Source organism: Erpetoichthys calabaricus, chromosome 16 (genome assembly GCF_900747795.2).
Source record: "Erpetoichthys calabaricus chromosome 16, fErpCal1.3, whole genome shotgun sequence".
NCBI classification, from domain to species: Eukaryota; Metazoa; Chordata; class Cladistia; order Polypteriformes; family Polypteridae; genus Erpetoichthys; species Erpetoichthys calabaricus.
The window spans coordinates 103346945-103359567 of NC_041409.2; the positions used below are offsets into that span (position 1 = coordinate 103346945).

At 48.6% G+C, this 12623-nt stretch overlaps 2 protein-coding genes across 3 annotated transcripts in view; one reads left to right on the top strand and one right to left on the bottom strand.

Moving 5' to 3' along the window:
• The window catches only part of stxbp6 (syntaxin binding protein 6 (amisyn)), an 89711-nt gene extending 77976 nt beyond the window's left edge, over positions 1–11735 (top strand). For both annotated transcript variants that reach the window (XM_051919994.1, XM_028821899.2), the window contains 2 exons: positions 1570–1727; positions 11353–11735. In XM_051919994.1, coding sequence (XP_051775954.1) covers positions 1570–1727; positions 11353–11376 — 182 coding nt within the window. In that variant the 3' untranslated portion in view covers positions 11377–11735. The remainder of the gene's footprint in view (positions 1–1569; positions 1728–11352) is intronic.
• The window catches only part of aqr (aquarius intron-binding spliceosomal factor), an 869120-nt gene that overhangs the window by 598136 nt on the left and 258361 nt on the right, over positions 1–12623 (bottom strand). The gene's annotated exons all lie outside the window — the stretch shown is intronic.

The window sequence follows — 12623 nt, forward strand, 5'->3', positions numbered from 1 at the left end:
AGGAAGTCGCTGGGCACAATCTCAACGATTTGCGTTTTTCCCGATTTTGGCCACTGGGCCAGTTTTCCCCCACAAGTTGAACGCCTGTGAGCGCATCGACCTCTTGGGGATGACCTTCCAGTTGCCAGCACTGAGAGTTCTTATCGAGTGAGGGTCTCCTCCCCTGTGCCCAGTCCTATGATGGCCAATGGCACCGGGTCACTAAGCCTAATTTCTCACCTCAACATCAAGGTGGGGCAGAAGTACACAAAAGTTCGGAGTGGATTGCTGCAGACGTCTTGGATTGTCTTTCTTTCTCGAGCTTTTTCAGCTGCTTAGTGTTCTTCATCCTCCACTTTGCAATGAATGCCAACCTTTGGCAGCACAGTTCCTTCATTAGCCCATTGGGTAGAGGAGCCAAGCTGGTAGTGATGCCAGTGGACTTTGCTGTTAGCGGTTGCATTTCTGTTGACGCTGATGCCCATGTGCTGCCCTCCGTAATGCTCTGCGATCGCGCTCGACTGGCTCACATGTGACAACAGGGACACAATCTTCTAGAAAAGGCCACACCCCCTTGTGCTTCTGGCGCACATCACACAGGACGGCCACAACAGCATTAATACGAAGGCAGTGATGAGGTGTCACAAAGGTCACCCGTCCACGGGCCAGTGCTGCAGCTTTGTCTGGTTACACCACAGAGGGCAGGGGCGTGGCATCTCGACGATGTCCTGCAGTGACATCTGTGACACCTCTGTACCTGGGCATATGGTAGTGGGCAGACTGAGGCACCCACCGAGTCACCGTTCAGCCTAATTCCACGAGTGGTAGCTAACGATACTCGAGAGGCACACGGTGCCATAAGAGTCTAACAGGATGTCTTGTGGAGCCATCACAGCGGACCATGTGATGCCAGCCCTCTGCAGTGTTAACACTTTGCTGTCACACGCCTCAGCTTCACCCAGACCAGTTCAAGCTGGCGCATGGCTTCTGCCCATTCACTTCCTGTGAAAGATTGCCAGATGGACTCCTGCCACTCAAATGTGTAGCCCCGCCCAGCCTGAGCCGCTCAAGCATCTAGCCCCTCCCCTCCTATGACACGCCCTGCCTGCCCACCTTACCTGTGGTTTCAAAAAGTATTTTCAAGAAGTGCCCTACAGTTTTGATTTTCAGGACTTCAAGGGGTCTATAGGGTTAATTAGGGGGCACCAGATTCCCCCCAGGATCCCCATCTTATGCATTGGCATTTTTCTGAGTATTGCTGGTGCGTATGTTTCATCTCCGTGGTCTCGACTTCAGTTAGTGGTGGTCACTTTCACACCACCTCGAGACACGCAGTTAAGTCAGGACTGAGAAGGCTCTGGAAGAAGGTGAGGTGCACCACAGGTTGGAAAATGCAGAGTGGCCTCCATCTGTTGCAAGTGAAGGCCACCCTGTGTAAGCAATGGCTTGGGTTACCTCAGTCTCTTTATTGCTGTGTGTCACCAAGATGGCGAGTTCTCTGATTGGCATGGCCGAGGTGTCTTTACACTTCTGGGGGCAGTGGCTGAGGGGCGCTCCGTTTTGATCTGATCCAACTTGTTTCTTCCTCAGGCAACAGCATCTTCAATTCGGCAGCAGACAGCGTCACCAGCGCCGTACAGAAGGCGAGCCAGGCCTTAAATGAACGCGGGGAACGGTTAGGCCGAGCGGAGGAGAAGACGGGCGAGATGATGAACAGCGCCCAGCAGTTCGCCGAGACGGCACACAAGGTGAGAGGCCTCCATTTGTCTGTCTGTCCATCCTTTGGCTGTGGGGGGCTCATATGGGGGGTCGTGTTTAAATAATAAGTTTCAATTTTAGGAGGACGCAACAAAAATGATGACCAGATGGGGGGGCTACAGAGGGTGGGCGTCCCATAACTGAGCCACCCCTTTAATCGGGTAGGCCCCGCTTGAAGTGACGTCACTGGCTCAGCACACCACAAGGTTAGAGAAGAGGGGCAGGATGTCCTTCCTCTGTCTTCTGAGACCAGTCCAGCCTGTCATTGATGTGGACCCCCTTGGACTTTTTTGCAGCTCCCTTGTTCCAAGTTTGTGGATCCGAGTTCAAACCACAAGAACGCAGCATTATCAACTCCATTTGTAAAGCAGAGGACTGGCACGGGCACAACAAGACCCCCCGCTGTGCCATTGACTTGAGACACCCCCCCCCCCCCCCCCCCCCCCCCCCCCCCCCCCCCAAAACAGAAGTCAAAGGTCCAGTGCACTTCGAGGCTGGGAACGGAGGGTCCTGCGGATACAAAGCCCTTTTGATTTTACATTTGTTTAAACAGTGCCATCTAGAGGCTTTTTGGGAATATTGCAGCATTAACATCCAAATGCTAAGCTCTTATTTTTCAAGTCCAAGTTATTTCTTTACCAACATGACATTTATGCATTTGATACTCAAAGCTGTGTGTGTTTCAAAGCCTATTTTATATATATATATATATATATATATATATATATATATATAATATTTTGCCTGCACTGGTGCTTTACAGGTGGCACAGTGGCGCAGTGGGTAGCACTGCTGCCTCGCAGTTGGGAGACCTGGGGACCTGGGTTCGCTTCCCGGGTCCTCCCTGCGTGGAGTTTGCATGTTCTCCCCGTGTCTGTGTGGGTTTCCTCCGGGCGCTCCGGTTTCCTCCCACAGTCCAAAGACATCCTGGTTAGGTGGATTGGCAATTCTAAATTGGCCCTAGTGTGTGTGCTTGGTGTGTGGGTGTGTTTGTGTGTGTCCTGCGGTGTGTTGGCACCCAGCCCAGGATTGTTTCCTGCCTTGTGCCCTGTGTTGGCTGGGATTGGCTCCAGCAGACCCCCGTGACCCTGTGTTCAGATTCAGCGGGTTGGAAAATGGATGGATGGATGGTGCTTTACAATGAAGGCAATTGAGGACACAAACTACCACCGGGACATAAAGGCAAAGAAACATAGCAAATGTGTCCTCTGTGCTTGTGATGAGGAGAATCGTCTTATCTCAAATGCCTGGCACTGTTTTTCACGAGGTAAGGATGCGTTCACACATACAGTAAAAGCCACTGAGGTGGGGTCTCTTTTTGTTTTGTGTCGGGTATTTTACGACGTGTGCGTAATTGACGCTCAATACTTTTCTTGGCTTGTAAAATGGACACGCTCTGTAAGCTTAAAGGCTTTTGTGTTCCAGCCTTACCAGTGCCCCATTAATTTCAATGTGAAACGCCAGTGCAGGCAAAATGTTTAATAAAATTCATAGGAAACGCTGGACTTTGGAACACAATTTCACCGGGCAAATGCATAAGTGCCATGTGTGTGAAGAAATAACTTTGACTTGAAGAACAAGAAACTTCCCCTTTAAAATTATTTGGCACAACGTCCTTCCATTTTCAAACCTGGTTTTAGAGATGCAGGAGGCAGAAACCAACGTCAATGCCCGCTGGCCACAGGGCACACTCACTCACAAGGGGTCAGTTCTGCAGACTGCCACACAGAAGTGACGCTCAAAGTCCCACCCTGTTTTATATAGCGCCTTTTCACCAGCCATTTGACTTTGTATGCAGGTGGCGTCACTCACAGAGGGTCACACAGGACAGTCAGAGGTGGGGACTGAACAGTCCGGTGCCTTATTTACTTTGCCCACAAAGTTTATAGCGCCTTTCCATGATGTTCTGTCCATGTTTGGTGCACCAGAAGATACGTCTGCTCACTGAGGGTGACAAGAAGTGGCTCATATAGTGCCTTCTCCCTGTGTTCAGTCATGTCTTGTATTTCTGCTTTTGACGTCGGTCACACGAGGTCACCCTGGTAAGCCCGCCATTTCGATAGTCCCGAGCGCCTGTTGGTCACTTCTGTCCACAGCTGTGAGATTGAGGTGGCCAGCAGCCCCTCAGTTCTTCTTGTCCTTCTGAGCCCTTTGTCATCTTGGCTTTGGCTTGTGTGCCTGCAGCCGTGTCCTGATCCTCTTTTGTATTTTTACTAAATAAAGTGCGTTGTTGTTATTTTACCATCTTTCTTTGTTTTCCCCGTTTTAAGTCTCCCATGCATTTGCAGCTGTTTACTTTTTATCTGCGATGTTTGTTGTCAGTCACGATTACTGACCCTGTTTAAGCTGGCACCGCAGTGTCACCGGCGTCCACCTCATTGGATATTTTCAACACAAGCCTGTGAGCCTCTGCCTATGAGGACAACATCAGTGGACTCTTTGGACCTGCTGGCCCGTTGTCCGGCCATTCTTTGTCCTGCCTGTCTGCTTCATTCCTTTCTTGGTTCGGTTTGGACTCAGGCCACCACAGTCTGGAGTGTCCAGTGCCACTTTCTGTGTTTCAGTAACGACATGGCAAAGCATGTTGGCACTTTAATGACTCAAACAAGTAAAACAAATTCAGTGAGCTGATAGGTCAAGTGAGGAGCTCAAAATGACCCTCATCTGTTTGTGATGTGAGAAGTCGGGCTGTTGAGTGACCACCAGTGACCGCAAATGTCAAAGTCACTCGGCTGGAAATAGCATTTCCTGGACACACGAGTACGCGCACACACACACACACACACACCATACTCTAAACCTGAGTGGTGGACGGAGAAGCAGCACAGCAGGCCAGTGAGATGCCACCAGCCGGTGGGCATTTAGCAGGCTTCTCTACTCAGTAATATGTCACACACGCTGCCACCATGCTGCCTTGGTGCCCAATGTTGAGCTGCTCCATAGGCATTTTTGGGAATTTTAAACGATGATGATGGAGGATCGGGCAGTCATCACACAGACAGTGACTGGGCCAGGGATTCTGGAGTTGAGAGGGGGCAGCAGTGCCACCCACTGTGCCAGTGATGTGCGTAACTCCTTAGATGATGTGAGTTTTGTTGCAGACGGTTTGCGCACCGCATGTTGTTTGTATCCCTTGTGAAGAAATAAATACACAAAAACAAATTTAAGATATAGGGAAGCCTACCCATAAAACGTTTGGAGCGTTGAATCAAAACATGACTGGCGATGGACTCTTTGTAAAAGTTACAGAGTTGGCAATCCAATCCAGACAGGGTGGAGCTTTTATATTGAAGCGGCAGGAAGGCGAGTTTGAGGAAGTGGAAATGACATCATCAGTTGGGGCCGGGAGTGATGTCACCTGAGGGGAGACGGAAGTGATGTTGTCTGGTTGGGACGGTTATTCTTCCATTGTTCTGTCGAAAGAGGGACAAAGGTGTTAGTGCTTGTGTCCAACCCCCTATCTCTTGTACTTGCATTTCCATTTGGACCCCTTGGCTGCCTTCTAAGCACACGTGTGAGACATGACCCCACCCCGAGCCCAAACCCATTGGGTCGGCCGGCCCGAAACCAAGAGGTCGTCAACACGAGAAAGGGCATTGGCGTTGGCTTGACGAGGACTACGGCGATAAATGACCTTGATTCAATATGGCTGGTGACCCGTAGGTTAGACTTCTTGTGGACGACCATCCACTGTAATGCAGCATGATCCGGTACACTCACGACCCAACAGGTAGTACCTCTGATAAATCACAGCCCACTTAATCGCCAGGGCCACTCTCTCCACCAGCACATACCTGGTTTCCCAGTCTAGCAGTTTCTGGGTGTTCGGCCCCGTCGACACTTTGGCTCAGCACATCTCCAAGTCCTGTGTCCGAAGCGTCGGTCTGGAAAATAAAGGGAAAAGAAAAGTCAGGAATTTTTAATACAGATGCTGACATAGGGGACTGTTTCAAGTCACAAAATGCAGTTTCCATTTTTTCACCCATACCACCGTATAGGGAGCCTTCTTCTCTGTCAGATCAGTCAAGGGCGCCGTCTCTCTGAAAAACGAGCTACGAACTGACGGTAGTAACTTGATAATCCTAGAAAGGCTTGGACCTGCCGCTTGTTTATCGGATGGGCCCATTTTAAGATGGCATCAACTTTTGAACACTGTGGTCTTACTGTCCCCCCACCCACTCACTAGCTAGCCTAAATATTTGGCTTCGTTTAATCAGATTGATACGCAATCCTGCTTTAGCTAGTGTCAGCAGAACAGCTTTGACCTGCCGTAAGTGTTCTTCACATGTGCCGGAATAGCTGACCACATCATCCCGACAGGTGGCACTATAAGTACTGTGGGGTTTAAGCACTCTATCCACTAGATGGTGAAAGATTTGTGTGAGCCCTGTGCAGTCCAAATCGGAGAACCCTATTCTGCCAGTGTCCACTAAGAGTGCTAAATGCAGTTTTCTCTTTAGCAGAGTCCATTAAGGGAATTTGCCAGTACCCTCTGGTCAAGTCTAAAGCAGTTAGGAATTGTGCATTCCCTAGCTGCTCAAGAAGTTTCATCTACTCGGGTCATTGGGTACCCATTAGTTTCAGAGACCCAGCTGAGATGCTAGAAGTCATTACAAAACCTCCAACTCCCGTCAGGTGTAGGAACCAAGACAATAGGGCTGGACCATGGGCTGTGGCTTTCTTCATTCACACCCAGTTCCAACATATGCTTGACTTCTGCTCTTTTTGTCTCAGGAAGGCTATAGGGGTGCTCCTGGATGATCACCCCCAGATCTGTAACAATGTCAAGGTCGATCAGCGGTCCAGGGTGGACAGGATTGCTTTTTCCAGCTCCCATCTTTGGGAAGGAGTTAGATTGGGTCTGAGATTTGAATGAAAAGGGAACAGGGCTGTTCCGGAGGGGAAGTCTGTCTCCCTTTCCTTCCGCAGTTCAAACAAGTTAATATGATATACCCAGTTGCTCCATCGACAGTTGGGTTGTTTCGCCAAGTAATCGATGAGTCCTTTTCTTTCCTTAATCTCGTACAGGCCTTGCCAGTGTGCCAACAATTTGGAATGGGAGGTAGGTACAAAACCATAACACAATCCCCTGGGAGTTACTCCCTGAGGGTGTGTTTCGGTTATAATATTGAGCCTGAGCTGATTGAGCCTTATCCATATGTTCTTTTAAGAGGGGTCAAATCTTTTCAAATCTATCGCATAATTGTGCAGTATATTCTAATATTTTAGTAGAGGGAATAGCCTCCTCTTCCCATCCTTCTTTTAGTATGTCCAAAATACTGCGGGGTTGACATCCATATAACAATTCGAAAGGGGAAACCCCATGGAGGCTTGTGGCACTTCCCGGTAGGCAGATTGGACAAGGGGCAGTAATTGATCCCAATTTCTCCCATCCTTGCTAACTACCTTTCTGACTGATCAAACCTCTCTACCAACCTAATGTGAATTTCCACTTAGATAAATACTTTATTAATCCTATCTATCTATCTATCTGTCTATCTATCTATCTATCTGAGGATGATAGACTGAGGTTTTTAGATGCTTTATTTGGAGTAACTTACCAACTTCTCTGAATGTCTCCGAAGTAAAAGGAGTTTCCTGGTCAGTTAGGAGTTCCTACTCGTGCAGAGACCCCTACCAGTTCCCATGCGGAAGTTGCCGTACGTAACGGAACGGCCTTTGGATACTGAATAGCTTAGTCTACAATGACCAAAATGTATCTATGGCTTTTGGCCAAGGGTTCTAAAGGTCCAACGAGATCGATATCAATTTGCTCAAACGAGATATCAGTAAAGAGGAGGGGAGCTAAAGGAGCACGGTCCCTTTTGGAAATCTGACGTAACTGATACTCGGGACAGGGAGTGCAGAAAAGACAGACCTCCTCATTTATTCTGGACCAATAAAATCAGAGTTTAATCCCCTCTAGAGTTTTTTCGGCAATTAGATAGGTTCCTAGAAGGTGGGTGTGAGTTAGTTCACATGCCTGCCGCCGGTAGGCACGTGGTACTAGCAACAGTAACCTCACCTCACCCTCATGTTCTGCTATCCGACACAAGAGATCATTATTCAAAACAGTGAGGTCCTTGTAGCAGGGGGTTATGCGTCTGTTGACCATTAACTGAAACCACTGCATTTTTTGTAAATTTGAGGGAGTCCTCTTCCATTGCTCCCATTTAAAGGAGGCCGGCATTATCCTGAACTTACATTGTAAAGCGCTCATGGATCCCTGATGACCTGAGTGTGCGGAGTTTCAGTCCTCCTGTCCACAGCAGTTGTGGATTCTGTTTCTGGGGTAGTAGTTGAACTTTCTACTCCGTCACATTGTCTGGGACCTGTCTGCCGGAAAACACAGTGTGGAGGCAGCCGTATTCGGGTTATCCCATCCATAACTAGGCCCAGCTTATTTATAGGAGTGGTCATGTTCAAACTGAAATCTCGCCCAAGGATGACAGAGTAAGGAGGTTCGGGTAACGCCCGGGATGTTCTTCTAAGTAATGACACAAGGGGCGGACCTGTAATATTGGGTTTCCCCATGGATTAAGGTCAGACTGCTCTTATTTTTAAACCACTGTCGAGGCAGAACAAAACGGTGAGCAACAATGGAGATCAAGCATAGCGATGATTTCAGTGCCTGTTTATCAAAACCACTCCAGTATAAGAAAGAGACCGAGGACTGGTTAAAGCTCAATACCTTTCTCCCTTGGTCTCCCCGAACAATCCATCGACTCACTTATCTTGGGGCTTGAAACAGCGGGGAAGGCTGGGCTGCTTCTCTCGAGGTTTGACTGCAGGCTCTTTGGAGAGACGGGTGGGCTCAAGAGGAGTGACACATCCTAAGCGGGCTGAACGAACGGACTCTCCCGGTGGCGCTCAGTCTCCTCAATAAGGGCTTCCATGTTTTTATAGGGTTGTTTGCAGACCTGCTGGGTGGAAATATTCCAGTTGGGCATTCCCCAGTGTTTTGCAGGCTAGCTCTTCCACTACCTACCTGGCATTCTTAATATCTGGCCGTAGCCAGTGCCCTGTTTTCCCCCTAATTTCGAAGTCCTGGGCTCTTGTCGGCCGCTCCAGGTTGAACTTCCAGAGCCTCCATTCCATCACCTGCTGTTCCGCAGTTATGCCATAGCGTCTGAAGATTTTATCCTCAAGGGTGTCATGATCGATGGCCTGCTCCTCGGGGAGATCATGATAAACCCGCTGTGCATTGCCTTTCACGTATGGCGCGAATATGTTGGCCCAATCCGCCCTCGCCCAAAGATATCTAGTGGCAGCACGCTCAAAAATTAAAAAGTAAGTCTCGAAATCATTCCCCTCAGAGAGGAGTACTTACCTTGGAGGTGGAGGGCGAGCAGCCTCTGATCTTATCGCTACCTCTACTGCTGTCCGAGCCCCTGTTTCTCCCAGTTGGAGCTTCACAGTCTGGAGTTCGGTCATTATGGTAGCAAAACTGTATCGAGGTCCTGCTTTTCTGACATTTCAAGCAAAATCCTGCTGACTACGCCAATCTGTCAAGAAATCAATAGACAAAAACAAATATATCGGTTTGGGGAAGCCTCCCCGTATAATGTTTACAGCGTCGAAACTGTTGTGAAAATGAGCTGCGCCACTTTGGGAAATTTGCTGGGCTTGTCAAAGAGAGTTGTCCGCTCACATGGCAATCTCCCTCAAACTTTTTGGAATAAAGGATGTCCATCTTGGAGACATTGATTACAGTGGATGCTGACCATTTACAGTATGATTGAAGGTAGGAATTTGCATGACAAGGTCCTGCCAGGCACACAACTGGTCAAGCTGGACTCTTACTGGAGGTGCCAGTGGGGCTCTGGCCTGAGCTTATGGTGGTCCGTGGCCATTGTGTACACCTGGCCCCTGCGTGTGGCTTTTTTGCACTCCAGTGTCTGTGTGCGTAGATCATACTTTGTTAAATGTACATATAATAATCATCTAGATACGTACATGTTTATATAATAATAGATATCATTTATATATTAGAGAATCAATAAGGTTTGGATAAACAAAGTCCCGTTTAATGATCCAAGGACAACATAAGCTGCTGTGATGTCCTTAAGCCCTAAGGTGACACTCACAGTTCTTCTCTGTTTGCTGCTGGCCAGTGACACTCTGGTTTGAGTGGCATTGTCATTTCCTCGTATGTAACAACATCTTAACAAAGGTGTCTTTTGGTGATAATGACACTTCTAAAATGTCACTAAAGTACCTCTTCATCTGTGCACTGAGGTCATTTTGAAACAGTCAGAGAAGTGGGGCAGATCTCTCCTGGTCTTTCATACTTCATTCAGTATGTGGCCTAGGAATCCTTGGTACCAAAAAGTAATCGGACGGCCGCCCTGCACAAATGAAGACGCACTTTAGTGACGCGTTCCAAGTGCCATACCCACCACAGGAAGTCTTTGCAAAGGCCTCGTTACACGCGAGTAGCACGTGCGGAGAGCCAATGTGTGTCCCCAAAGCCAACTTGCCTTACTGGTGCAGTGTTGTTACACTGAACTGGTGATCAGTTCTGATCAGCCTATCACAGCAGCCATTTTAAGAAGCTGCCATTTAAGTGAAGCCCACTCTGCTTTTAAGGAGAACATTCACAGTTTTCCTCTGAAACTCCATCAATTGCTGCAGATTCTGCACAGCCTGGCAGGCCAACAAGAAAACCTCAGCTGGATGGCACGGCCTCCTTTAGGCTTTGTGTGCCATCTGGTGGGCTTTCTGCAAACTTCAGGAAGCTTTTGTGTGATTTCAGTCAGCTGTGCCCTTCTCAGCCTGGTCACTGCGCACGTTTGTCACCCCGAGGGCCGTCACACAGACACCCACAGACCCCTGGGAGCAGAGGGAGCTTCTGTAGATATCAAAGTCAGAGAGAGAGAAGACGCAAAAGGCACTTTATGTCAGGTAAATGGACTCCATGATTGATTGATATGGAAGACAGAAAATGAGCTGGGCATAAAGATAGGAATGGCACTATAAAAGAGTGAAGAAAGGTGCTATATATTAACAAAAGTGCAGAACGTCTTGGCTGCTAGCTACACCAATGAGCCAATGAGTGGTCAATTCTTATGTTCTTATTTTAAATGTCTGGATGAATGGACATGAAAGGCACTGTATGGACTTAACATAGAAACAGGGAAGGGCCGATTTAAAAGTTAAATAAGAGAGACAGACGTGAAGGCACGACATGACTTTATAGTTGTGAAAGGCGCTATATTAGAGATACTTGGGAAGAGCAGAGAGAAACAGACAAATAGGAACGACACTTCTGGGGTGCCAGTCCCGTTCTGTCTCTTGTATGCCCACTTTGACCCAATGCCAGGCTGGTATGCATGGGCACAGAGGACGAGCCTGATCTCCATTAGAAATCCTCTGTCAAAACATCCATCCCACCCTCTTCTTAGCCATCCTGCTAAGTGCTGTTTCATTGCCAGTCCATTGTAGTGCCAGTTAGCTGAGGATATGCGTTCTAAATGGCCTTTGTGTCAGGTGAATGGCAGCAGGGATGCCTTGTTGTGGCCTTTGTGGCGTTGCTGCTTCTTCTTCTTCTTCTTCCTCTCGTCCTCCATTAACGCAGGACTGGTTGTCTCTCCCCTTCCCCTTCTTCTCTTTCAGCTCGCCATGAAGCACAAGTGCTGAGGCCCTGCCAGCTGTTTGGGGACCCTCCAGGATGGATGCCCAGGCCTTTTGGTGGCCCACTCACTTCCAGACACCTCTCTTTTTTTTAACTTTGTTCCACAGCAGTGAATAATTGGAGCTTGTGTAGGACGTGGCGTCGGGTCCGCGTGGTCCAGAGCAGACGCTCAGAGCGCAGCCTCGTCATTTTCATTTCCCACCCGCAGCCTCTCTGGTTTGTGTGCCGTTTTTTTTTTTTAATTATTTATTTCCCTTGAAATGCGAGCCGCGTGATTTGGGGCTCGTGTCCTCGCCGCTCGATTCTGAAGCTGTACTCTGTGATTTCTCGCATTTGCTCGATGTTAATAAAGTCATGCACCTGGGCTCTGGCCGTCTGTTCTTCGCATCCCGACTTTCCAAGCTCCTCGTTTTCAGTTGACTCCCAGCACGTTTGATTTTTTTGATTTACTTCGTCTTCTTCTCATTGGCCAGGCTGGCTGTCAAATGTAAGTCCATCCCGCTGTGGCCGGCGACTCAACCTCGACGGGGACGTGGACGCTCGTGATCCTCTGTGACCTTGGGAGAAGCTCCTCGCTGCTCTCCTTGAGATGGCCTCCGCAATAATAAAACTTTACTGTGTGGATTTATTGTTGTGAAGGAGACTTGGACTCGCCTGGCACTTGTGGACAATCCGAGATATTCAGTGGACCACCCGGCTTTAAATGTGAACCGTGGGCAACACTTTATATTCACGGGGGCTCATTCTACATCACGCTACAGGCTAATTGGGCATGGCTGGCAAGTGGGCAACAAGAAGGAGTGACGGGTACCTCACTGGGTCATTAGGACTGCTGCCAGTATGGCCAGAGTGTTGATGGAGTTACGCAGGGTCTTAAGTGTGTACCCTTCACGAAGTGTCCATCAAAGACCTGCTGAACTGTGGTGTAACGTGGCACGGGCACAGCAGACCAGGAGGGACCACTTTACAGGAGCCAGTAGTGTCGTCACTCCTGTGTTTAGCTGCCTTGTGAGAAAAGCAAGAAGTCCAATGTACTCCGGGCGTCTGTGATAGGTGACATATGTCATGCGAGTATCATCTAGAAAATGTGGGGGTCTCGTGTGTGTGTGTAGGGGGGGCTTTCCAAATCTCATCCATCTATTTGGAAAAGGAATTTTCAGAATGAGGACACACAGTTAAGATTCCGTTAAATGCAAAACCACAAGGAATGTCACCCATTGTGGCTCGGATGACACCGACGGGCCCAATTAGG